Source organism: Balaenoptera borealis, assembly GCF_965194805.1.
Source record: "Balaenoptera borealis genome assembly, chromosome: 5".
Lineage (NCBI taxonomy): Eukaryota > Metazoa > Chordata > Mammalia > Artiodactyla > Balaenopteridae > Balaenoptera > Balaenoptera borealis.
The window spans coordinates 135,168,059-135,193,486 of NC_138862.1; the positions used below are offsets into that span (position 1 = coordinate 135,168,059).

A 25,428-nucleotide genomic window follows, 5' to 3' on the forward strand; every position below is an offset into this window, starting at 1 on the left:
TTTCATTTTGATTCCCAAAATACAGATTTTTATACACAGCCCGTGTCTTGAGTTCCATTCACTAATATTATCTGACTTTTTAAAACTAGGTTGCTTTCAACAGAAGTTTCATCTTGGCTCTGCTTTAAGTTTATAAAGATTGAAGTGGACAATTCATCTCATGATTGTACATGATATACTGTATCATGACATAAAAACTAATGATCTCTCTAATTGACAATATACAGATTAAACCAATGACCCCTATCATCCCACGCACACTGCTTTACTATGAAAAGTAACCTGCTTAAAAAGTAAGAGTGAAAAAAGCAATGCATCTTTTATTTCAATTTAAATAAAGGTTTATAACTCTAAGTCTATCTATGCAGAGACATTAAGGACAAAACTACCACTCATGTCTTATGTCCAAAGTACCTATTAGTTGAAAGCTCAGTATGTGTTTGTTAAATAAACGAATATAAATACTACATGTTAACGGACTTTCATAAAATATGAGGTCATTTTAATAATTATGCATATCTCATTTTAAAAAAGGTATAGTAATAAAAACAGAGCGTGCATTAATTTATTGAACCTGACCACAATGAATATTCAGAGGAATAAAAAATAACTTGGAAATGAAAGGATCTTAGAGGTCACCTAATCTTCTAATTTTACTGAAGTCTGAGGGTGGGAGAATAGAGTTATTTTGCCAAAGGAGACACCAGCATTTCTAGAAGGGTCTGCGTATGAAGTCAGTATGGTACTGTTTGAAGCAAGGCCACATAGTACAGCAGAGGGGAGGCCCCTTGGCCTGAGAGCCAGGGTGCCTGGGTTCTGGTCTAGCTGCCCCCAGTAACAAACATGTTGTGCGCCCCTGTCCAAGCCAAGACTGGGCCTTAATTCTGCACAACTAGGTGCTTGGATTAGATTCACCCAGAGAGCCCTTTCAGGGTTGATATTCTGCAATCCTAGATTTCCAATAACAGTTGATGGTTAAGGATGAGAATTAAAGAGAATTTTCTCTTTAAAAACTAAAGAGAAATGGAAAAACACACGTGCAGACAGCCAGTACTTAGATATGGGCCTGGCCATGAACAAAAGCTATCAGATGAAAGGTTAATAACTAGAGTGCAGATCCTAAGGGGATGGAGCAAACTTCAGAACTTCAGTCTTACTCATGGACTCAATAAAGTTATAAGCTCTGAACAAGTTATGATTCCCTTCTTAAAATTCAATAAAATTTGATGATGCTGTTTAACAGTCAGATGACAGCACAGTCACCTGTGTGCAAGGCAGTTTCTAAAATCAGGGACAGTAGCCTGCCCATTTACTCAATTTTGTGGGGTTTCTTAATTGCAGGAAACAACAGCCAAAATACCTTCCATTATATGCCTCAGAGACAAAACAAGGATTTAAGCCAAGAAATGGAGCCAAAATATATCGCCAGACACACACTGGCAACTTCTGACCATGCATCACACCAGCACATGCATCACTGATGTGTCTATGCACAGCTGAGAGCTCGAGGGGGATGTATCTGCCTGTGGTGTGGTGAGCTCTTCAGGTGGCTGGGGGAGGAAATGATCAGAGGGCAGCAGAGGGGAAGACAGAAGGAAGAGAGGGTTATTAGGAGAAATCCCACTTCTCTCTTGGAGTTGTCACCTCCCTATGAAGTCACTCACATGACCAGAATGAGCATCTCATTGACACACATGCAGAAGGAGAGGAATTAAGCATTTTCTTCAAGGCCAAATACAGAGTTTCAGGGAACAGCATAATAGGATCTGTGTTTCTCATAAATTGCAGGTGTCTTAATGCCAGCTTTCTCGGGTTTGATCTGGCTGTGAGCAAACTATTTCATCTCATCTGTAAAATGGAGCTAATAACCTTTCAAACATTTTAGGGTGATTATAAGGATCGAATGAAACAACGAGAAGAGTGCTTAGAACACAATAAACCCAATAGCCTAAGCATTAAGTATCATCATCATCACCATCAGTGTTACATAAAGCAATTAGAGCAGTGTGTGGCTAATAATGAATGTCTGATAACTGTAAGCTATCACACCCACCAGTAACCTCAGTGGGTCCCACTCTGTTTGTAATTATTAGAACATTCAAATTATTAGAATACTCAAATACAGGTCTGTCCAGTTCTCCAGCTAGACCTATAGATTGTGTATAAAACACAACCACAGACAAACCAGCATTGCAAATCTTTCTGATGCTTAACATTTGGGAGTCTGAGAAAACCTCTTTCCAAAGAGAAATGTATGAATTTCTACTAATTTCCACTCCCACTGTAAAGCATTTCTTTGGGGTTGTGAACATTTGAGATTTAGAAAACTCATAAATATACAGCATGAAAAAGTTGGCAACGGGACAGGCTAAGTTTTTCTAAAAATGATTCCTGTTTCCTAGAAGCTACATGAGCTGAGAGGCTCCATCTGTGGATGAGGTTGTGTGGCGAAGTGAGGCCAGAGCCCCAGAGATCCTCCCAAGGCCACTAGCGCCTCTGCTGCCAAGTTCCAGCCACTCCTGCCAATGGTGACTCAGTGCACTGCTTAACGGGCCTGATCAAGTTATGTTCTCCCTGTGGGTCTCACCGTAGCAGAAAGTGCACCGCTGGAGTCCCTCTAGTGCTGGCGCAGAGTCAGTCCTGTGTGGAACCATGATGACTTGGAATCTGCCAGTGTCGTCAATCTGCAAGAAGCAGAAGCAAGAGAAAGAAGAGCTTCATGGGTGGGGCTGCAGGAACCTCCCAGGATGGTCCAGAGAGCTGAGATCTGCAGAGAGAAGTGGGGGGGGGGTCCCTCCTTCTAAGAGGGTCCCGGGGAGGCTGAAGGGCAGAGGGGCTAAGAGCACTGTCTGGGTTTAACCCACGACTTTCTCTTTAGCTGGATGACAAGTGGCTTTGCCTCTCTTTCCACATCTGTGAACAGAATAGTCATACTACTCCCTAACAGGGCTACTGTGGGCACTAAATGAATTCATAATTGTAAAGCACTTACTGGCACCAGGTAGGTGCCACGTGGGTCATCAGAGACCACAAAGCACTTCCACTCACAGCCCAGTGAGTTCGTTCTTAAGTTCATCATTCCCATTTTACAGACGAGGAAACTGAAGCTCAGAGAAAGGTTAAAGTACTGATCAAAAGACACTGGACATGGAAACAATTTAAGGAAAAGGACCAGAGACACCCCTCTTCCCAAGTCCAGACCACTGTGTGAAATCACAGATGTGCTTTAGAACTGGCTTTGAGTTCCCACCATGAACCAGGCATTGACCCTGGCTTTGAAGTGCAGACCCAGATTCATGTCCAGGCAGCTCTCCTCTGAACAACTTCCCACTCTTTCCAATTTGGCCCTATTATTAGTAACCTCCCCGAGGAATTTGAGGCTGGAGAGAGGCAGACAATATGGAGCCTCCAAATAATGAAGAATAATTAGCTTGCCAGTTAATTGACACAGAGATCACTGACAGTTGAAGGCGTATTGTGGGTGTGATCCTACCCAATGCCTCAGAGATGTGTCACGCAACATTTAGTCTCCCCTGTGAACACATCTAGCTAACCCCCTCCCCTCCTTCTCAAGGAAGCTTCCTTCCCATACTTTATCCACAGCCCATCTGGCTAACCCCCTCCCCTCCTTCTCAGGGAAGCTTCCTTCCCATACTTTATCCACAGCCCATCTGGCTAACCCCTTCCCCTCCTTCTCAGGGAAGTTCCCTTCCCATACTTGATCCACAGAGGTACGACTCAGGCAGCTGTGTTGGTGTGGGGTGACCCCATCTCTCAGCAGAGCAGATTGCATCAGGGATGGACACCTGAGCCGATCAGAAACCCAGAACTGGGGTCCTGAGGGCAGTGCGTCTCCCCGTCTTAGTGGTGAGCACGGACAGGGTTGCAGGCTGGTCATCTTCTATGTTGTTCACTGAGGAGCAAGGGACATGGGAAGGGGGGGTGGGGCTTTCCTGAGAGTTATCTCTGTTTCTGCCCATCTTTTATTCTCCCATGTATAAGAGATGGAGAAATCAGCACTCCCCTGAATTCCTCTCTGGGAGACCACTGTGTTTGCCTTCCTAAGCCATCTGGGTGAGAGGGGAAGGCTCGGAGGGAATAAGCGGTAACTGAAGCTTTTAGCTAAATTTCTAGGCACAAATGTATAGAGAAAGGAAGGTATGGTGTCTGACAAAGACTGAGAGGGAAGAAACAGAGTGAGAGTGAGCATCGTGTGGTTTAAGAGAAGAGAGAAAAAGAAAAGACCCTGTGATGAAATTCCACATATAAGCAAGTTTTAAAAAATGGTACAAATGAACTTATTTACAAAACAGAAGTAGAGTTACAGATGTGGAAAACAAACTTATAATTACCAAGGGGTAGGAGGGATAAATTGGGAGATTGGGATTTACATATACACATTACTGTATATAAAATAGATAACTAATAAGAACCTACTGTATAGCACAGGGAACTCTACTCAATACTCTGTAATGACCTATATGGGAAAAGAATCTAAAAAAGAGTGGATATATGTATATGTATAACTGATTCACTTTGCTGTACACCTGAAACTAACAACATCGTAAAGCAACTATACTCCAATAAAAATTAATTAAAAAAAGAAAAGACCCTGTGATAGTCGGGTGGCAGAAAAGGGACAGGTGGTGGGGACATAAATGGGGACATTTTGTGAATGGGGACCTGTAAACACAGTCTTGACTCTTGATTCTTGTCCACTAGAAGACACAATTAGCCTGAATTATTAACATCTTTTAATAGGTGTCTGGGCAATATTTCCAGTGAATCATGCCATCGCTTCATCTGGACTGTGATGAGGGACCAGGAAACCAAATCCAGAGAGCATGGATCAGTCCATCTGATAGGGGCAAAGTAATTTCTTATTGCCAACTATCAGGGTCCGGGAAAAAAAAGTCACAGAAGGCTTGACCTAGAAGAAATCTTAGAAGCCAATCTCACCATTTCATAGATGAGGAAAGTGAGCCCAGAGTGGGGAGGAATACAGATGCCTCCAGTTTAAACTTTGCCTCCTGCACTGTTGGTGGGAATGTAAACTGATACAGCCACTATGGAGAACAGTATGGAGGTTCCTTAAAAAACTAAAAATAGAACTACCATATGACCCAACAATCCCACTACTGGGCATATACCCTGAGAAAACCATAATTCAAAAAGAGTCATGTACCACAATGTTCATTGCAGCTCTATTTACAATAGCTAAGACATGGAAACAACTTAAGTGTCCATCAACAGATGAATGGATAAAGAACATGTGGCACATATATACAATGAAATATTACTTAGCCATAAAAAGAAATGAAATTGAGTTATTTGTAGTGAGGTGGATGGACCTAGAGTCTGTCATACAGAGTGAAGTAAGTCAGAAAGAGAAAAACAAATACCGTATGCTAACACATATATATGGAATCAAAAAAAAAAAATGGTACTAATGAACCTATTGGCAGGGCAGGAATAAAGGCGCAGACATAGAGAATGGACTTGAGGACACAAGGGATGGAAGGGGAAGCTTGGGTGAAGTGAGAGTAGCATCGACATATATACACTACCAAATGTAAAATAGATAGATAGTGGGAAGCAGCAACATAGCACAGGGAGATCAGCTCCGTGCTTTGCGACGACCTAAAGGGGTGGGAAAAGGAGGATGGGAGGGAGACGCAAGAGGGAGGAGATATGGGGATATATGTACACATATAGCTGATTCACTTTGTTGTAAACAGAAACTAACACAGTACTGTGAAGCAATTATACTCCAATAAAGGTGTATTAAAAAAACAAAACAAAACAAAACAAAAACTTTGCTCTCCCCACATAAGACCTACCTTCCACCCTCTGCCTGAGCTACTTTGACTGTAGTTTTGCATCAGGGGGTTCTAACTTGATTTGGAACAGTGTTATCACCATGTCACCCAGAGATTGCTGCCCTTTGTTCACTAGTTTGTGTTCTGCATGTCTACCATGTGGCAACCTCCATCCTTCTGGCAGTGGCACTAGTTGATAACTTAGGCTTCACATTTAACTGTGTATCAACATGTTGGTGTCAACCTAAAGCCATACTTTCCACTCATTGATTCTAGTGCGTCTTTTTTTTTTTTTTTTTTTCTGGGAGAGACTTCAGGGGATCTGTGCTCTCCACTCCCCTTCCCCCAAGTAATCTCCTAATCAATAAAGTTCGGCAGATGTGGTCTTAGAGATCACTCATCCTACCACACGTCATTGGAGCAACTGTAATTAGCATATTACAGAAAAATTCCCCAAGATGAATGTGGGTTGGGGATTTAAAATAAAAGGGTCCTGTGGGTCACTTTTCTTATTGCTGACTTTCTTGTGGATTCAAAGATGCACCAGCTTGGATGATCCACAGATGGGTAATATGAGCCTTCAGTACATCGTTCTGGATGATACCCTGCTCTTTACTTTCTCAACATCATGGGGCTCCATGAATTGGTGCATTCAAAAAAGATACCATTAACACTCTTTAGACAATTCTCTATTAACAAAGGAAATCCTTTTAAAAATAAAAGGGCAGGGTGCTCAGAGTGCTAACGTTTCCCATTAACCCTCTCTCCCCCCAATTTCAGCTCTGTTTCATCACTAGAATAATCTGTAATGTCAACTATTACACCTAATGTTTCTCTCGCCTGCAACGCTAAACAGCAGAGTAAAGGGAAGAAAATAAGGCTAGCTATAAAGGGGACATTTCTTATACATATATTAGAAAGGGAGACCCAGCCCACATTAGAATTCTTCACGGGCAGCAAATAAAGTTTCACCAGAATTAAGAGGTAATTGCCCAACAAATTTAAAGGAAAAACCCTACGGACAAAACAGAGCTGAGATTGAGGTTTTTCCAATCAAAAATGGTCTTCCATTCCAGAAGGATGACCAGCTCATCACTCAGCTTCAGACCCTCATGAAAAATTTCCAAGATGGTGATCACACAACCCATTTGCTCAGAAACATAGGGAAATGAGTCCATGTTTTCAGAGCAGCTGCTTCTGAGACCTGCCACACGTGTCTACACAGGTTCCAAATTTCAGTTGGATTCTACTGAACTCTCAGACGAATCAAGATACAGAAAAGTCACAATGGTTATGAAACGAAAGAGGGGTTTTGTGATATGGCCTCCAAATAAAAATTTATTGTGTCATTAAAATTTTGAGCTCTGTTCTTAAAGTACTAATAAATGACAGTTTAAGAGCAAGTGAAGAGAATGGATAGAAGAAAGAAACAGAGGGAAATGGAGAAGTAGTAACATCATCTCTCTTCTGCAGTGTCAGGTATTGGCTTCTCATCAACTTGTTTTGAGACCTTCTAGACAACCCTGCATAGCTCCACCCTCTAATAGGTGAGGTCTTTTGGTTTTCTACTTACTCTTGTGTCCTCAGAGCCTAGGATGGCACCTGGTATATATGAGCTGCTCACTTAACATCTGTTGGATGAATGAACCTTGGGACCAAGTCTGACTTCTGTCTGCAACTCTAACTCTTTTCCTACCCAAGGGATGTTGGGGCCAACACTGCTCCAATCTGTGAGGGTCATTGTCAAGAATCTGAACCTTCATTGGTGCTCTTTTGAAATAAATTCCTTCAAGAAAGGAACAAGCAGTCTCTAGGTGATGTGGGTAGAATCTCTAAGTGGGACTGTTAACACTCCAAAGTTTAAAAGAAAAACTCAACAAAATATCTTTTCTAAAGTTATACGCTATGCACATACCTTTGAGAGGGTAGGTGGAATTGCGTCTGTTTAAATTTGTATCGCAAGTACCATCAATCATTTGTGTCAGGATATTAAGCTGTCTCCTATTTTGTGACTAAGTAAAGCCAAGGGACAATGGGCGCTCCCAATAAACAGAGGGAATTAGGAGGACTCTGTGTGTAACCAAATACACTTACAGAATCTTTGAGCCGCTGCCTCTCAAAGCAGCTTCATTAGCATAGGCTGGCCCCAGTCTTCTAATTTATGTGCATTTTCTTTTCTGACCCTCATAGATCAGGCTGCTCATTTGCATAATTCTGAGTTAGTTTCAATGATGCTAATAGCAGTTTCAGCTTCTTTACAACCCAGACTTTAATACAGTTAAACAGATTTTGTTTCACCGTCAAGAAACTGATAACTATAATAATTAAAGCAAGAGCTACCATTCTTGAGTGTTTGCTATGTCCTAGGCACTGGTGCATGGAGTTACATCATTTCTTCTTCACACCAATGCTAGGAAACAAGCACTGCTTTCTGCATTTTACAGATGAGTACTATATTTCAATTCTGGTCTGCTTAGTTTAGCACTTTCACAGAAAATTAGGGAGCTGGAGAGGGTCTCAAAAAAGCCACTTAATCCTAGTTCTCCAGGAAAGACAGAAGTCAACCTTGCCAGGTGAGTGACCGCCCCTACAAAAGGTCTTCAGAGAAAGGTGGTGTCTTGACCACCTACATTTAGCCATCTGGCCCATGGCAACGTTAGTCAATCTTGCCTTCAGAAAGCTCTTACTCAAATCTAAACTGGAGTTTCCACTGCTATGTTTCCCAGTTTCTCTAATAAGAGATTTTGCTAACTTGGAGTTGGCTGGCTAGTTTTCTCCAGTAATAATCCTCCACACACCTGAAGGCAGTGACTCGGCCACTTCTCACTTTCCTTTCTCTATATGAATTGATTTTTAAACGCTTGTCCTCCTGGTTCAGGTTGCATTTTCCAATACCCTTTGCAGATGCATGGGGTCCCTCCTCATGGCTTCCCCATGAATGGAGAACAAAACAGCATGTTGGGTGGACACAGGTGACCAGAAGGACACTCTGCCAGGTCCAGCAGGTGTTTTGTAAGGAACCCCTGCCACTGAGGCTCTATTGATAGAGTGTTTTAAAAGTCGCCGTGATCCCAGGTGGTATATTTAGAAATGCTACACAGTAAGAATTTTTTTTAATTAATTAATTAATTATTGGTTGCGTTGGGTCTTTGTTGCTGTGCGTGGGCTTTCTCTAGTTGCAGCGAGCAGGGGCTACTCTTTGCTGCGGTGCATGGGCTTCTCATTGCTATGGCTTGTCTTTGTTGCGGAGCACGGGCTCTAGGCGCGCTGGCTTCAGTAGTTGTGGTGCACGGGCTTAGTTGCTCCATGGCATGTGGGATCTTCCGGAACCAGGGCTCGAACCCATGTCCCCTGCGTTGGCAGGTGGATTCTTAACCACTGTGCCACCCGGGATGTCCCCACAGTAAGATTTTTTTTTTTTTATAAATTTATTTATTTATTTATTTTTGGCTGTGTTGGGTCTTCGCTTCTGCGCGAGGGCCTTCTCCAGTTGCGGCAAGCGGGGGCCACTCCTCATCGCGGTGTGCGGGCCTCCCACCATCTTGGCCTCTCTTGTTGCGGAGCACAGGCTCCAGACGCGCAGGCTCAGCAGTTGTGGCTCACGGGCCCAGTCGCTCCACGGCATGTGGGATCCTCCCAGACCAGGGCTAGAACCTGTGTCCCCTGCATTAGCAGGCAGACTCTCAACCACTGCGCCACCAGGGAAGTCCCCCCCACCCCCACAGTAAGATTTTAATCTTCAACCTAAGAAGCTATAACTGGAATGGCTTTTCCTTTATAAAGTGTGGATATTTATATGATTGGTGAAGTTATAAAATCAGTCCTTTGGCTTCCATTCCATGACCACATCAGTGACATCCACGAATATTTACTGGCTACCCAGATTTAGTATCTTCACATCCGGAGCCAACTCAGAGAGTCCCTTGGAGAAGCACTAGAATAGAGGCCTGGATTCAAGCCCTGACATTGCCACTTAGCTGTGTGAACCTGGGCATAGCGTCCACTTCTCCAGACTCAGTGTTCTTACCTGTACAACAGGAATAACAGTGATTCCCATCTCATACACACCGCTTGTGGGAACTAAACAGGATGATGCATATCAAGGGCTTGGCATGTTCCTGGTACATACCATAATAATAAACACTTAGTACAGCTCCATGCTTTCTTGTAAATGCCCCTGAATGCAGGCAAAAAAGAGACAGAAGAATTATGAGGCAGCTTGCCTTTCTTACCTCAAACGAGCGCTTGATGGCGGGCACCTGGCTGAAGGCGATCACCACCGGGATAATGTCCAGGGCACTGAACTCCAGGCCGGCCGTCGTGATGGTCTGGGCATCCGCAGATGGGCCGCCACTGAAGAACGTGGCGATTCTTCTGGTATGAGCCCCTGGGAGCATCCGCTTGAAGACATTCCTGGAGACAAACCTCATGGCCTTGCCAATGTCCCTGCTGGATGCGGACCGCTCGTAAGGAAGGGCCTCGATCTCTCTGAGGAGTCTGTCCTTCCTGTAGGCGTCGGAGAAGCGGATGAGGAGCCTGGCGTGGGAGTCGTAGGTGAGCACGGCCACGCGCGCGCCCGCAGGGCAGTGGTCCTCCCGGACCCGGAGACCACCCAGTAGGGAGGTCATCATCTCCTTCATCCGTGCGAACTCTGGCTCCGTGACGCCCCGGGACTGGTCCAGCGCGAACACCAGCTCCGTGGGATGCACAGGGCACCGCGGGGCTCCTAAAAGGCCAGAACATGTGCCTTACCACGAGAACACTCGCTTAAAAAGGAAAAAGAGATATGCACATAGAAGGCGAAGTAATTTTAGATGTTAAATATTAAAATATGGAAACACAATCATTAAATATAAATAACTTAAATAGTAAAACAAACACTTAAATATTTAAATCTTTAATAATTAAAATGGTATTCTAAAAACTGACTTTGATCTTTTAAATAAAGCAAAAGATGAACTCATTTATGAGACAGAAACAGACTCACAGACAGAAAACAAACTTACGTTACCAAAGGGGGTGGGGTGGGGATATATTAGGAGTTTGGGATTAGCAGATACACGATATTATATATAGAATAGATAAACAACAAGGTCCTACTGTATAGCACAGGGCACTATATTCAATATCCTGTAATAAACCATAATGGAAAAGAATCTGAAAAAGAGTATGTGGGTGTGTGTGTGTTAGTTTCTGTTGTACACCAGAAACTAACACAACATTGTAAATCAACTATACTTCAATTAAAAAAAAATACAAAAAAGTCTATAATTCAATTTGAGTTTTAATGAAATTTGTAAGTTCATTACTAAAACTCCTAAATAATAAAGAGCTCATGGACATGCCCTTTTACCTACAGAGATTGGATCCATGGTTCTTTGGAACTTTGTTAAATAAACTAAAACATACATTCTTTACTTAATGAGGAAATTTAACAGGGGTTAAAAAGGGATGGATGTGAAAGGTCTGTTGATAATTTCAGACAGATTAGGATTTACCCTCTCTGTGACTCAGTTTGCTCATCTGTAAAATGACAGTCCTAACCGCACCCACTGCCTAGGCCTGTGTTGGGGATTAAGTGAATCAACACAGGTAAAGAAAGCACTTAGGACCACAGTGCCTGGTACACAGCAGGTGCTCAATTAATGTTTGCCATTACTGTTATTATTACAGACTTACTTACTCATTGTGAGAGAGAACAGCTATATTACTTAAAAGAATGAGGAAACCTTCAACTGATAAATTTTTATTTAACAGTTAGAAATGCAAGTTTAACCAATAAATATGCCTTATTACTTAGAGGAACTCTGAATTAAGATTGTTAAACATGAATGTAAGTGTTAAGATTTATTCATTGATCCCAATTCACTCATTCTAATCCCAGTATCCTGCACTTATCACAGTCGGAGATTTATATATGTCTAATTATCTGATTAATGCTTGCCTCTCCCACTACTTTATGAAGTGTGGAGACAGGGATGATCTCTCTCTTGACTGCCAGATTCTTAGTCCCTGCCATATAGCTGGGATCTCATAAATGTTGAATGAAAAAGAACCAAACAAAGGACAGTTCTTTGCAACAGGTACAGGAAGAACAGAACTTTCTGGATGGGTGAGATGCCTGGTGCGCTCTCCTTGGAGTGGGCTGTCTCCTCTCATTCAGAGGCCAGCAACTCAGCTCTTTCCAGGCGAGCTCAGGACTCAGACCCGCTGGGACTGGCTAGGTTGGCCAGGCTGGCCCAGGAGGGCTCCCCCTCTCAACTGGGCCTCATCACCTTAGTGCTAGATTATCATCTCCTCTGGTCCTAGACTCTGACCTTCACAGGCAAAAGGACCAGTAAGAATAAATGTTCAAACCCAATCAAACTGTGTATCTCAGTGGAGACAGGACAGGATTTATTAGCCTCTGAGTCTAATTTAGTGGGCTGAGCAGATATTAAAAAAATCAAGGTCACATCAATTTTACAATAAAAAATGGGTAAAATTATGACCAAACATGACAGTGGTCTGCTAGCTCTTTGTTTGGGCTGCTATTTCACATGGGAACAACAGCAGTGATAACAGCAATGCAGCTTCAGCTGTAATTTAGAGGTAAAGGGAAAAAAAGATATAAGCACTGGCTGTTACCAAGTTTTCAGGAAAAAAAACACCTAAGGGCTAACTCAGCTTGTTGCCAGGACCCCGAGGATCTTGAGGAAGGCTGGGCTGGACTGTGGAGACACTGAGGAGGCCCCCCCTCAGACGTGGACCCCCACATGGAGACCCAACTTACTGACCAGAGCAGGTGACAATGAGTAATGAGGAAGGCAAACCCAACACCCACCACGTGACTACCACCCAGCAGTGGCGGCCCATCCAGGCCGCCGCCATGTTTGCCTGGAATAGCTCCACGTGGCCCCCTCCCCACAACACTAGTCCTCTGGCTTTTATGCTTCTCTTCCCTACAATCCACTCTCCCACAGTGGCCCAAATAAGTTTTAAAAAATTGTTCATCAGTTCATGTTTATACCTTCAATACTTTTAATAAGCTCTTTAATACCCTTCCATTCCAATCTGAATAAAATCTAGCCTCCTGATTATAACCTACAAAACTTAGTGCGATCTGGTCCCACTTCCTTCTCCATTTTTGTACATGCCATGTCCCCCTCCTCACCGTGTCTCAGTCACACTGGGCTTCCGTCAGCGGCTAGAAAACACCTGGGTCTGTTTTGTACCATGGCCTTTGCACTTGCAGGATTCCCTGCCTGGATCTTGCAAAGCTGGCTTCTTTTTATTCTTCATCCAAACTTCAATGTCATTGTCTCAAAGAGGAGCCCTCCATTCAAAGGCATTTCTCCCCTCCCCTAGTGTCATTTTGTGACAGGACCTTCCATTTTTTATCTCTTTCACAGCAACTGAAGTACTCTGTAATTCTTTCCTTTGTTTACTTGGATCCCTCCACTAAAATGGAAGCTTCTGAAGACAGGAATTATGTCCATCTTATTCAGCCCTCTGTCCCCAGTGTCTGGGACAGAGACTAGAACATAACAGGCTTCCAAAACACATTTGTTGAATGAGTGAACAAGCAATCAGAGGGCATGGATTGATGGATTTATACAAAAGGTATAAGGGTATAAAAGTATAAGAGGGTGATGATGGGTTTATACAGAAACATCATGTAATAAGCTTTTGTAATATTCCTGAAAGCTGGCCCAGAAAGATATTAAGTCAACTTGGTAATTAACATCAGCCAAGAGCTCCACAGATTTTAGCACTATCTGAGCTGCACATGCAGCTTATTTGCTATCTGATCATCCCTACCTTTGTTCCACACACTTCTGCCCTTCGCATCTTGATCCCTAACCACCAGACTACAGAGACAGGATGACAAATGGAGAGAGAAAATGGAGGGAGGGAGAAATGTTTTTGAAATTACAAAAAAATCTATTGGTAAGGTAAATGGCAATGTTAGTCATTAAAATATAAATAATTAAAAAACCAAACCACTTGGTTGGCAAAGAGCTGTGAGACTCAGCTTAAACTCAGGTGATTTATTGGAGGCAGAGCTGTGCTACCAGTATGAGGCAGCAAAGAAGTCCAGATAAAATTTTTATCATTTGGCAGGCAGCACATTGTTCTAACTCATCTTTCCAGATGTACCACATTTTGGAGCTTGATTATAATATGCTGTAAATAAAGATTACTCACCATGTCTGCCAGCTGGGGAAGAAGAACAAAGGAGGTTAGGTTATTATTTGGTAGGGGAACAGTGTTCTGTATTGTGTAAGAAATCATGACAGCCAAGGCTCCGCCTTGTGAGCTTTTTGTAGATGACTCAAAAACCAAGACAACAAATAGGGTTTGGAGAAATGCAGACAGATCCAACATGTTGGTAAAAGCACAGGTCTTTCCGCAGGGAATGGGATGGGAGAAATAGGAGGGTCATAAATCAGTGGCGTGCAGCCAGCTGTCAGAGGGAAAGGATTTCTGCCTGGGAGGGAACATTATGTTGCAGAGAAGTGCGCTGAATTTGGAAAGTTAAAAGGTCCTAACTGCTCTTTACTCTAGATTTCCCCCATGTAGATATCTATAGCCATCAATTACATATATGTATACATATATGTATACATATATGTATACATATATGTGTACATATATGTGTACATATGTGTAATATGTGTGTGTGTGTATACATATAAACATCAGAGATGGATTTACTCTTAAGTAAATGAAGCTTAAACTTTAGGACCGTACTGTCCAATATGAAAGCCACTAGCCTCATGTGACTATTTGCATTTGAATCAATTAAAATTAAATGAGGGACTTCCCTCATGGTCCAGTGGTTAAGAATCTGTCTTGCAATGCAGGGGACGCCGGTTCGATCCCTGGTTGGGGAACTAAGATCCCACATGCTGCGGGGCAACTAAGCTTGCGTGCCACAACTACCGAGCCTGTGCACCACAACTAGAGAGACTGCGTGCTGCAACTACAGAGCCCACATGCTCTGGAGCCTGTGAGCCACAACTAGAGAGAAGCCCGTGCACTGCAACGAGAGATCCTGTATCCTGCAACTAGGACACGACGCATCCAAAATAAAAAAATAAAAAAAAAAGAAATAAATTCAGCTTCTCAGTTACATTAACCATCTATCAAGACTCAAAGTCCCATGAGGCTAGTGGCTACATATTGAACAGTGTGGTGGATACTTCCATCATTGCAGAAAGTTCTGGACAGCACTGCCCTCGACCTCTCACCCACGGGGCCCCTTGCAAGGCCTTGAGAAGGGCCTTAGCCACATGTTCACATGATCATGTGATTTTATAATAGACAGAAGTCAGTGGTTGTGATTTCCTTTCTTGTCCTAAAGGACACTTTTGAAGTAGTTTTGTACCTACTTTTGGATTTACAATTTTGTATTGAACCCCTCAAATTTTAAAAGATCAGGCCTCATCATACTTGGATTTATCCTTGAGTCATCGTAGTTCACATGGCTCCCATGTCAGAAAGCCCACTCTGCTAATCCAGCCCCAGAGCAACCAGTCTTCATAACCCAATGCATAGATTTTGATTCCCACATATGGATGGTTCCATTCTGCTACAAAAAGGCAGAGTTAAGATCAGCACTGCATTCAAAGCTTTGAAAAGTCTGTGTCTTTGAGACTGATGCTCTCTACAGAAATGGGCTCTAATTTGTCTAACTTCTCCCTTCAAATACACTTTCATTTTAGAAAATTGAGAGATTTCCAAAAAGCCTGGAGGGAACTGTGACATTCTTTTGAGTCCTAGTGTTTATCTGGGAAGTTGTTACGCATTTGTAGGTGAACATTAAATAGCCGACTCTCTCCTCATCTTGTCCATGGCATTCTTTTGATGCTGCTAACACGTATTTTGATAGAAGATGCTGCTATAAGGGTCTCAAAGTAAATTCAAAAGAGCATTTGCCAAATCAAAATGCCTTTTTGCTTTTAAAATTTTGAGAGTAAAGAAAATACAGGCAGAATGAATAATTTTAAAAGCAAATGAGTCTAACTCAAGGTAGTCAAGCACACCTTCTCAGGGAAGGAGTAACAAATGATAAACAGAAGTCAGGGCTCCCACCCACTAGGACACCCCCTTGGCATGGCTGGCTCTTTTACACCAGCTGAATTCAACACTTAGTTATTGTCAGGGGTTAATCATTTTAAAAAGTTTAATGTGACTCCCCACTGATTGATTTCACCATCAGAGGATTTCTGACCTTGTGTCTCCATTTTCCCCTGATTAAAAGCACCAGATATAGCCTGACTTAGTGCTTGGAAACATTTCAATAGACATCCTGGCAGCCAGAGAGGGAGTCAATAGTCACCAGTGTATGTTGCCTCAAAATATACACAGTGACATCTCTAATTTTAAGAAATTGGCTGGTAAATTGTCTCAATTTTGAGTGCAGAATTTGCTGCTTTTCCTCTATGAATGCTGACACCCCGGGTGATCATTCTAAGTGGGGTACTTACGACTGTGGTCCTGTACATGCTGGATGAGCTCACATGTCTGCTCAAAAATAAAACAGAAAGAATTAACTAACAGAATGCCAGGTCCTAGAGTTGAGAAATAAATAAGTGTCACAGGGTGCTCAGGCTCCTTTGGAGTTAGCAGATACGTACGGAGAAGGAAGGCAATCCTTTGGCCCCTTTCACACCCTAGGGAAACAAAGAGTGTGGTTTCAGGGCTTTGGACACACACATCAGGAGCCAGAATGTGCATCAACATTACTCTAAGAAAAAAAAAAAACTTCTTAACGTTTATATTCTAAGTTCAAGGGAGAAAAGAATTCATGTAGGATACTTGTCACCTAATTAACAATAACATTCTAAGGGGAAGAAACTGTAAGCAGTGAGTGTCCAATGGCCACTTTCCCCCAGCTGCATCTCTGGATGATAAGGGTTGCCCAGAAGCTAAGGATGGAGCTGACAATGAGACACTGGCAGGGAGACTCTGGAGCAGGTCCTCAGCCTAGAACTAAATAAGCCTGAACCATCCCCTGTGCCTGCCCCTCCTTAAGGCAGAGGTACAGAGTTCCCCAATGCTTTGCCTTGGCCACTGGGCAGCCGCTGAGCAGAACCTAAATCTATTCCTGTCACTGGTTGGATGACAAAAGGACCAGACTCAAACTGAACTTCTGGAAGGTAATCCCCATTGTCTTCCCAAAATGACTAGATATATCTCTGGGTTGGGGATAGAAAGAACAAAGGGGAATTGGTTTGAATTTCATGTGTTTGGTCTCATCTTTGGAACAGGAAGAGTCTGGCTGCTCTCACACAGAGACAGGGAAAAATGCGATGGCGCCCCACCCAAACTCCCAAAGAAAATAAGTTCCATGTGAATGCAACGTTGGTAACTTACTTATTAATTTCCTCTCACTTTCTTTCATTCACTGATCACTTACTGACTGTGAGAAAAGGGCAAGGATTGGCCAGATAAATAAAATTCACTGATCATTGAGAAATCTCATTCTAGATGAAATGAGAAATCCCTTTTCATTTCCTCCCTCAATTCCTCCCACCACCCAAGAAATGGCAACTGATATTTAATCGGCATTTTTTCCCCTCCTCTCTCTGAGCACATTAAAGGTGGAAAAATAGTGAAAATTGTTGCCAAGCTGCAAAGACTGAAAGCACACATATTTGGATAATGAAGATTTTGGGCACTGACTTTTTATTTGGAAAAGGAGCTGATGTGATTTATGGGTTTTCAATTTACCTTGCGTCCAGGAGGTCCCAGCTCCCCAGGGGATCCCGGTTCTCCTGGAAGCCCAGCAGACACCTCAAAGCAGAATTTATTTACTTTAGAATTATACATACATGTTTGTGTGTTTGTGGGTGTGGGTGTTTTACATTTCAAAAGCAATACACTTTCATTTTAGAAAATTGAGAGATTTCCAAAAGGCACACAGAAGGAAAAACATCCTCAGCAACCTCCTCTCCCCCAAATAATCCTTGTTGACATTTTGGTGTCTTTTCCTCTGCTCTTTTATTTGTTTATCCTTTTGGTATTAATCTATACATATTTTAATATATTTTTATACTTTTTCCTGTTGCCTTTTAAACTAAATATACATCTTGGGGCATTTTCATGTTACTGATATTCTTTCACAAAAATCACCTTTCATGGCTGCCATAGTATTCTATTACATGGATATACCATGATTTATTTAATCAGTCCTTTATGGTTGGCATTTAAGTTTGCTGTTGTTGTAATAAGCATGCCACTATAAAGTCATATGTGCAATTCTGATTATTTCCTTAGGGAACATTGTTAGAACTAGAATTGCTGGGTCAAGGGAGAAATTTTAATCTAAATAAATTTTTATCTCAACTTATCTAAATTTAGTAGGTGACTAAGCTGAAAAACAAACCCCCAGAAAAATAAAAATTTAAATATAAAAACCTTTGAAGAACTAAAACAAGAAAATATTTAGCAGTTGGCTGGAAACATTTGTAGTAAAATGGGGAATAACAGCAGTAAATAAAAACAACATTTGTTGACTACTTACTTTATTCATGTGCATTCAACAGTATAATTTATCATAAAGAAAGCTAGAATTTAGTTTAAGAATTAGGAAAATATTCCTTTGTTCATTCACAATGTCATGTTTTTTATAAGAATAAAAAACAAATTTGTCTAAAATCAACTTAATTTGTAAAAGCATTGCCTATGGAACAGCAAATAATTACTGATATCCTTTGGGTCTTCCAATGATATTTACAGCATGCTGGGTTGAGTAAAAAAAACAAAACAAAACAACAACCTTACTGATCATATTTTATTTAGAAGATATAGATTAACCTCCAGGGCAAAAAAAGGCAGATTGAACATTGGCATTTACTTTTGCTCCCTCCAATGTCTTACTAAAATAATAGTAAGCAGATTTTTTTAAAAGGCAAAAATATGACAAGCATGGGGAGAATGAGAAAGGAGACAATAGCCATCAAACTTCAGATGCTGGAAAGCAGAAGTACCAGTGTTAAATGACTCAGAGCTGAAAAAGCTAAAACCTAGGCCAGCAGCAGGGAAAGCCAAGAATCTGTGTGTTTTATAACACACTCTCAGAAGGTACCTCCAGAAGTGGAGGTAAAGAAGAGAGGATTAATAAGGCAGATTGGTTGAAGATCATTTTAGGAATCCCCAAGCCTCCTCCCCATTCTCTACCATTGGGTGAATGTCCCTTCTTCCTCCTCAGTGACAGAGGTAAAACCGAGGTGTCTGCACTAGGAAACCCCAGACAGAGCTGAGGGCCAGTGGTACCATCCAGAAAATAGGGTGATCAAATGAAGGTGTGGAATAGATGTGAGACCCCTAGAAAGCTGGGGTTCCCAGAAAGCTGGCAGCCAGAACTTCACCCTCAGGCAGGAGATTGAAAGAATCTTCTCAGGGGAATCTGACTAGATTTGAGAAGAAAGACCCAAACATGCTGATATCAGACATTTGCTAAGTATCAACTCAGCCAGATCACTCTTCAGTGACACTTGTAGTTGACGAGCCCCACCCATCTCCTCGGGGTTTCCAATCAGAATTTTTGTCCTCAACTCTTCAATAGAGAGAGTTAGCCCATTCCCCGGAAACATGAGAAATAGAGAGCAGGACAGAAAAAAAACACACGGCAGAGAACAGACTATGTTGGGCAAAGAAGACTCCAAAAATACTAATTTATATCCTCAGGGAGATGAGATGTTTCAACCATGAAACAAGAGCAGGATAGTATAAAAAAGGAATATTCTGACAGCAAAAAAATGAGTGCTTGAAAATTAAACTATGAGAGAAGCATGGTAAGATAAAGTCAAAGAAATCTCCCAGAAAGTAGAGCAAAAAGACAACTTGCAGAGAAATAGGAGCTAAGTGGCAGAGGGATTGCCAGGTTTTCCTAACAAACCTTGTGAAATTAGTTGACTCTCTAAACCAGTGGTCCTTAGCTGGGGGGTGGGGGTATTTTGTGTCCCTCAACCCCGACTCCTGTGGGGACATTTGGTAATGTCTGGAGACATTTTTGGCTGTCATAATGGTGGGGGACAGGCAGATGATGCTGATCTAGTGGGTAGAGGCCAGCGATGCTGCTAAACATCCTGCAATGCACGGAGCAGCCCCACAGCAATTATCCAGCACAAATGTCAGCAGTGCTGTGGCTGAGGAACCCTGCCTTGAAGTATGTGCATGTGTGTCAGTTGATAAAAAGTGTAAATACATACAAACATACCTGTATACCCAAAATAAGATAGGCTAAAAATCATGGCAAATTTTTAAAAAAATGCTTCAGTTGGGGGAAAAAGGTGAAGACCTAGAAAACTGAAACTAGGAATGTAATCATTCCAAGAGAACTAAAGAGACACTCAAAGCTTTATCACTAAAAGCTTCCAATGGGAACTTCCGATCTTTCAAAGGGAAAACCTGGAAGTTTTCAGTGTCTAAACTTCAAATTCAAAAATACTCACAGAGATGTAGAGAAAGCAGCATGGCAGGTGAAATAAGCAAGTTAAAAAACAGTGATGAAGGGCTTCCCTGGTGGCGCAGTGGTTAAGAATCCACCTGCCAATGCAGGGGACACGGGTTCAAGCCCTGGTCTGGGAAGATCTCACATGCCGTGGAGCAACTAAGCCTGTGCGCCACAACTACTGAGCCCATGTGCCACAACTACTGAGCCTGCACTCTAGAGCCCGTGAGCCAAAACTACTGAGCCCGCGTGCCTAGAGCCCGTGCTCTGCAACAAGAGAAGCCACCGCAATGAGAAGCCTGTGCACCGCAACAAAGACCCAGCGCAGCCAAAAATAAATAAAAATAAAAAGTAAATTTATATTAAAAAAAAAAACAGTGATGAATTGTCCAATGTGGGAAAAAAATTCAAGTAACCAAAGGCCAAGACAAAAAGATGATATATTAATTCCCTATTAGTTTATTGCTTTTTAAAAATGATTAATGTGCCATTGGGCAGCAAGGGAACCCAAGAAACTGCTGACCATGTTTCCATGCCTCCAATGTCCACGGGTAAACTACCTCATTAACAAGCAGAGGGAAAAGATCCAGAGATCTGGATTAATTTGAAAGTCTTTTCAAATTATCTTTCTTTTATCGGTCTTCTTCTTCTTTTTTTTTTTTTTGAGAACAAAATTGTTAAGGGATAGTCATCCAAAAACATGTATGAAGAAAAGCATTATAGCCAGGAAATAGTCCTCTTGGGAAAAGCAGGATGGAGGGAAAGAAGTTTCTTTATTTTGTACCCCTAAAACCCACATAAATAATCTCTTCACATAAAGTTTTTGTTATACTTTTCAGGAAAAAAACAGATCAGAGTAAAACTAACTATGGTGACAAAACTGGAAAACCACCTCAAGTAACAGTTTTTATCAGACTTCGCGTTTTTCTTGTCCAGCAATTGACATGGTATCAAGATCAGTTGCCTGATCAGTGCTGTTCTGAATAAAAGAGATAAAGATGGCCTCAGGAGATAATTGTCATAAGATTTGCCTTTTATAAAGCCACCATCTCAGTTTTGCAGCTTATGATATATAAAGAGTCAGCAAAGGCAAAAATCCATTCTTAGCACACGAGAACCCAAGGCAAGCTCGGGATGCTGATGCTTCTGAGGGTGCCGGAGGTGGGTGTTTATTCTGAGTGGTCCAAAGCATTAGGCAATGTCTAGGTCCTCCAGGGAATAAAAAGGACACATTCATTACAGTACATTATTTTACATAATAAATGGAAACTTTCTCCTCGAGCTCAAGAGATACTCTCTTGAGCTAAATTGGGAGAGGACCACCTCATTAAAGTAGTTTAACGAGACCTTAACAGGGGAGACAAGATGCCAGTGGGCATTAAATTACACGAGATCTGCCGGGGGGGATGGGATTAAACTGGACATATTTTGTGGTGCAAAAACAGTTTTGACCACAAGGATTCCTTAAGAAACAACACACAACTTATTTCCAGTGTTAAGAATGGTACCTTGTCAGCCAGATCAGGTGAACTTGGTCACTATGAGCCTTATTGCTGGCAATGAAGGATGAGTAAAATATCCATTTCCCTTCCCCAAGTTTGCCTTAACAAAAACCACACGTTTTACAAGTCTTTGGGACCAAATGACAACTCAAATGACTGTAAAAGCATGAAAAAGGAGTTCCCTGGTGGCGCAGTGGTTAAGAGTCTGCCTGCCAATGCAGGGCACACGGGTTCAAGCCCTGGTCCGGGAAGATCCCACATGCCACGGAGCAACTAAGTCCGTGCGCTACAACTACTGAGCCTGCGCTCTAGAGCCCGCGTGCCACAACTACTGAGCCCACGTGCCACAACTACTGAAGCCTACACGCCTAGAGACCGTGCTCTGCAACAAGAGAAGCCACCACAATGAGAAGCCCGCGCACCGTAACAAAGGGTAGACCCCGCTCGCCGCAACTAGAGAAAGCCCATGCACAGCAATGAAGACCCAACACAGCCAAAAATAATAAAATAAATAAATAAATAAACAAAAAAGGCCTTCCCAAAGTAGCTGAGGTTGTAAGGCTTTGCAGCCTGAGAAACTTACTGTCTTGCCTCTAGTGCCCTTGGGTCCAGTTTCTCCTGGACCACCAGGGTCCCCAACCTCACCCTAAATAAATTCAGAGAAATAAAATAAAATGGTTAGTAAAATCAAAGGGATATATCTCATTGTATTTTTATACTGATTCCAACACGAAGACATTTTTCACATATATTTTTATCTTTAATCGTCTTCTTTGAAGAGTCTTCCCTCCAATAACCTCTCATTTTTAAATTCTCCACACAGTACACTGGAGCCTCACTGTTTTATTTCTCTGTCTCTCCAGCCAGAACACAGCCTCCTTGGAGATATGAACTGTGCTTTTCATTTTGTCCCCTGATCCAATCACAGGACCTAGCATTTACTTAGCTCAGACAATCTTTCTAGCAGAAGTGAAAGCCTTAAGGTAGAGGACAGCATCGCTAACTTATTATCTGAAGGTGCCTTATAAACATGTTGGGAGAATTGAGGCAGGTGAGATCAGGTAATTTTGGTTTTCCTTACATTTTACTTCCCTTTGAGCAAAGAGGAAAATACATATGGTAGAGGGGAAGGAGTACATGTGAGGAGAAAAATAAGGATGATTTCTTCCTTTACTTATGAATTAAAAACGAGAAATGAAATATTATTTTTAAAAGTCTGCTTCTTCCTTCTCCCCTTTCCCCATAAAGTTTTCTTTTTATTCATTTATAATTAACTATCCTTCTATTATCCTATAATACATTTCATAAGCCCAGGAGTATCTCTGATTGATCCCTAGTTAGTATGAAGTACACGGTACCTTAGGTCCAATTTCTCCAGGGAATCCTTCTTGCCCCTATAATCAACGGTGGAGAAAATTAATATATGCACATATCACCAGGGTAGGCTTATATTGACTTTAATTTTGCCTGCTGCCTTATTTAGTTTAAGTGCCTCTGAACCAAGGAAGGGCCAGAACAATTGAAAATGAAACTGTATGGCACGATTTGAGAAACTAACTCCAATTTCTAAATTAAACTATTTACTGGTCTCACCAAAATATCATGACAACCTAAGACAAATGGGTAAATGCACACATTTGAGGAATTACACACCAGCTCTCTTTCAAATGTAGACATTCGACAGGATAGCTGGCCATCTGGCCATGTGTTTCTGAAACAGTCTTCTTAAATGGATTTCAATTTTGGGGAAGAAATTGGGGAAGCCTGCCGTCTAAATTTGATCATTTGTTTTCTGGTCCTCTGTTTACCTTCTTTGGCCACAGACTATAGTTGAAGAGGTATGATAATCCTCATTTGATTAAAAACATATTTTATTTAAGATAAAGTTTATTTTCTGATCATTAAAAGTAAGATCTCCTCAAATATATTTAAAATATAAAAGGATAGAAAGAAGAAAAATCACCCAAATCTCACTTCCCAGAACTGTTACTATAAATATTTTGTCATATTTTCTTTAATCTTTCTAAATGCATTTCTAAAATGCATTTTAGCACAATTGGGATAAATGTTTTTTCTTATTATATTCTGATTTTTACTTGACATTGTCACAGAAGTTCTATACAATTATGTATGAACATTTACATTCATTTTAAAGAGTGGCTAATATTTCAATGCTATAAGCTACTTAATAGTTCCATTTTTAACAAATATTAAGGTTGTTTCCAATTATTCTCTATTCTAATGAAAATTTCACTGGAAATCCTTCATTCATTAGGGTTTTTTTTTAAAAGAAATTTTAGCTGTTTGGGGTTTGTTTATTCTTCCAGACAGCCTCTTGCATCATTCCCATTGGGATTTCATTTAGAATTGCATTGATCCTTTATAATGTTTTAGACTTTCCAACAAGAACTTGGTATGTCTCCATTTATTGAAATTTTTTACCTCAGTAATTTTTGTCATAGGTCTTGAACATTTTTGTAGAAAGGATGTTCTTAACTATATTATGTTTTTGTGGATGTTATTATGATTTCTAAGTGGTTATTGTTGGTATACAGCAATCACTGCTTTTGATAAATTTATCTTACTTCCAGACACTTAAATATGCAGTGACAATATAAAGTTATAATTCTGATATAAAGTTACGAGGTTTAATTTTGAAGTTACTGCTTGGCCCAATGCATTTGGAAAGGCCCTGTAAAACTTCTCACTAATGATTAGAGTAAACATAGTCAGAGGACAAATTTTGGAATGCCTCCCTAAGGCTCTAGATTAGATGTACTGTTCAAGCTGGAAGCAGTCAGGCCCTGGCTGCGCATCTCTGCAAAGAACAGAAAATTAATTTCAGGTTTCACTTGTTGCCTGGCCCTTATGTTTAAGTTGTTTTCTTTTTTTCTACCATATTCCCCACAAGATATCAGCAAATAAATGATCAAAATCTATCTATAAAGGTCCAAGTCTACCTTATTCACTACTTGCTTTTTTCTCTTAAATGTAGCCATAAAGAGCAACAGAAAATAAATGGAAAATGACCAGCTTTCAGTCGATGTGTCTTACCTTTGTTCCTTTACTTCCAACACTACCATAACCTGGGTTGCCATCATCACCCTGTAAACAAAGCAATTATTTACAAACATCCCCTACTGCAGACAGAGGCAGCCTTATTCACAAGAGAACTAGACAACCAGTTTTTTGGTTTGATTAGGAAAAATTAGGCAGCAGGATTCTCCCTCTGGGGCAGCCCACTGACATAGTGGCACTAAAGGAAACTCAATAACAGGCACAGACAATGCACTGTCCCTTAATCTCACTTGTCTCATTATGTTATGAGGATTAAATGAGAAAATTTCAGGTGTATAATAATCTTAAAAAAAAGAAGGTAGAAGTGTTATCTCTCCTGGATAACATTTGTATTTTAATACCTTAGCTCTAAACCATTTTCAGTTTTCTGGATAAAAGTAAGATCTCCTAAATGTCTGGGCACTGGCTACTGTTGGATCCTTGTAGAGGTCTTAGTGAGAAGCCCCGAGCACTGGGGGAAGGGTGGGCTCAGTTTCCCATGAATGGGTTTGGATGAGAGGAAAGAATGCAAGAAAGGTTATGGGGTTGTTAAACACAAGTTTTGTCCATTTTATCATTTGGCTTCAAGAGCATCCCAGCCAGGATG

General features: G+C 41.3%; 1 protein-coding gene across 1 annotated transcript in view; it reads right to left on the minus strand.

Moving 5' to 3' along the window:
* The window catches only part of COL6A6 (collagen type VI alpha 6 chain), a 174,339-nt gene that overhangs the window by 26,737 nt on the left and 122,174 nt on the right, over positions 1-25,428 (minus strand). Inside the window, exons 26-33 of the mRNA XM_082392853.1 lie at positions 24,819-24,869; positions 23,123-23,158; positions 22,348-22,410; positions 17,538-17,600; positions 16,442-16,477; positions 16,292-16,328; positions 10,052-10,545; positions 2,588-2,684 (exon numbers count right to left, since the gene is read on the minus strand). Coding sequence (XP_082248979.1) covers positions 2,588-2,684; positions 10,052-10,545; positions 16,292-16,328; positions 16,442-16,477; positions 17,538-17,600; positions 22,348-22,410; positions 23,123-23,158; positions 24,819-24,869 — 877 coding nt within the window. The remainder of the gene's footprint in view (positions 1-2,587; positions 2,685-10,051; positions 10,546-16,291; positions 16,329-16,441; positions 16,478-17,537; positions 17,601-22,347; positions 22,411-23,122; positions 23,159-24,818; positions 24,870-25,428) is intronic.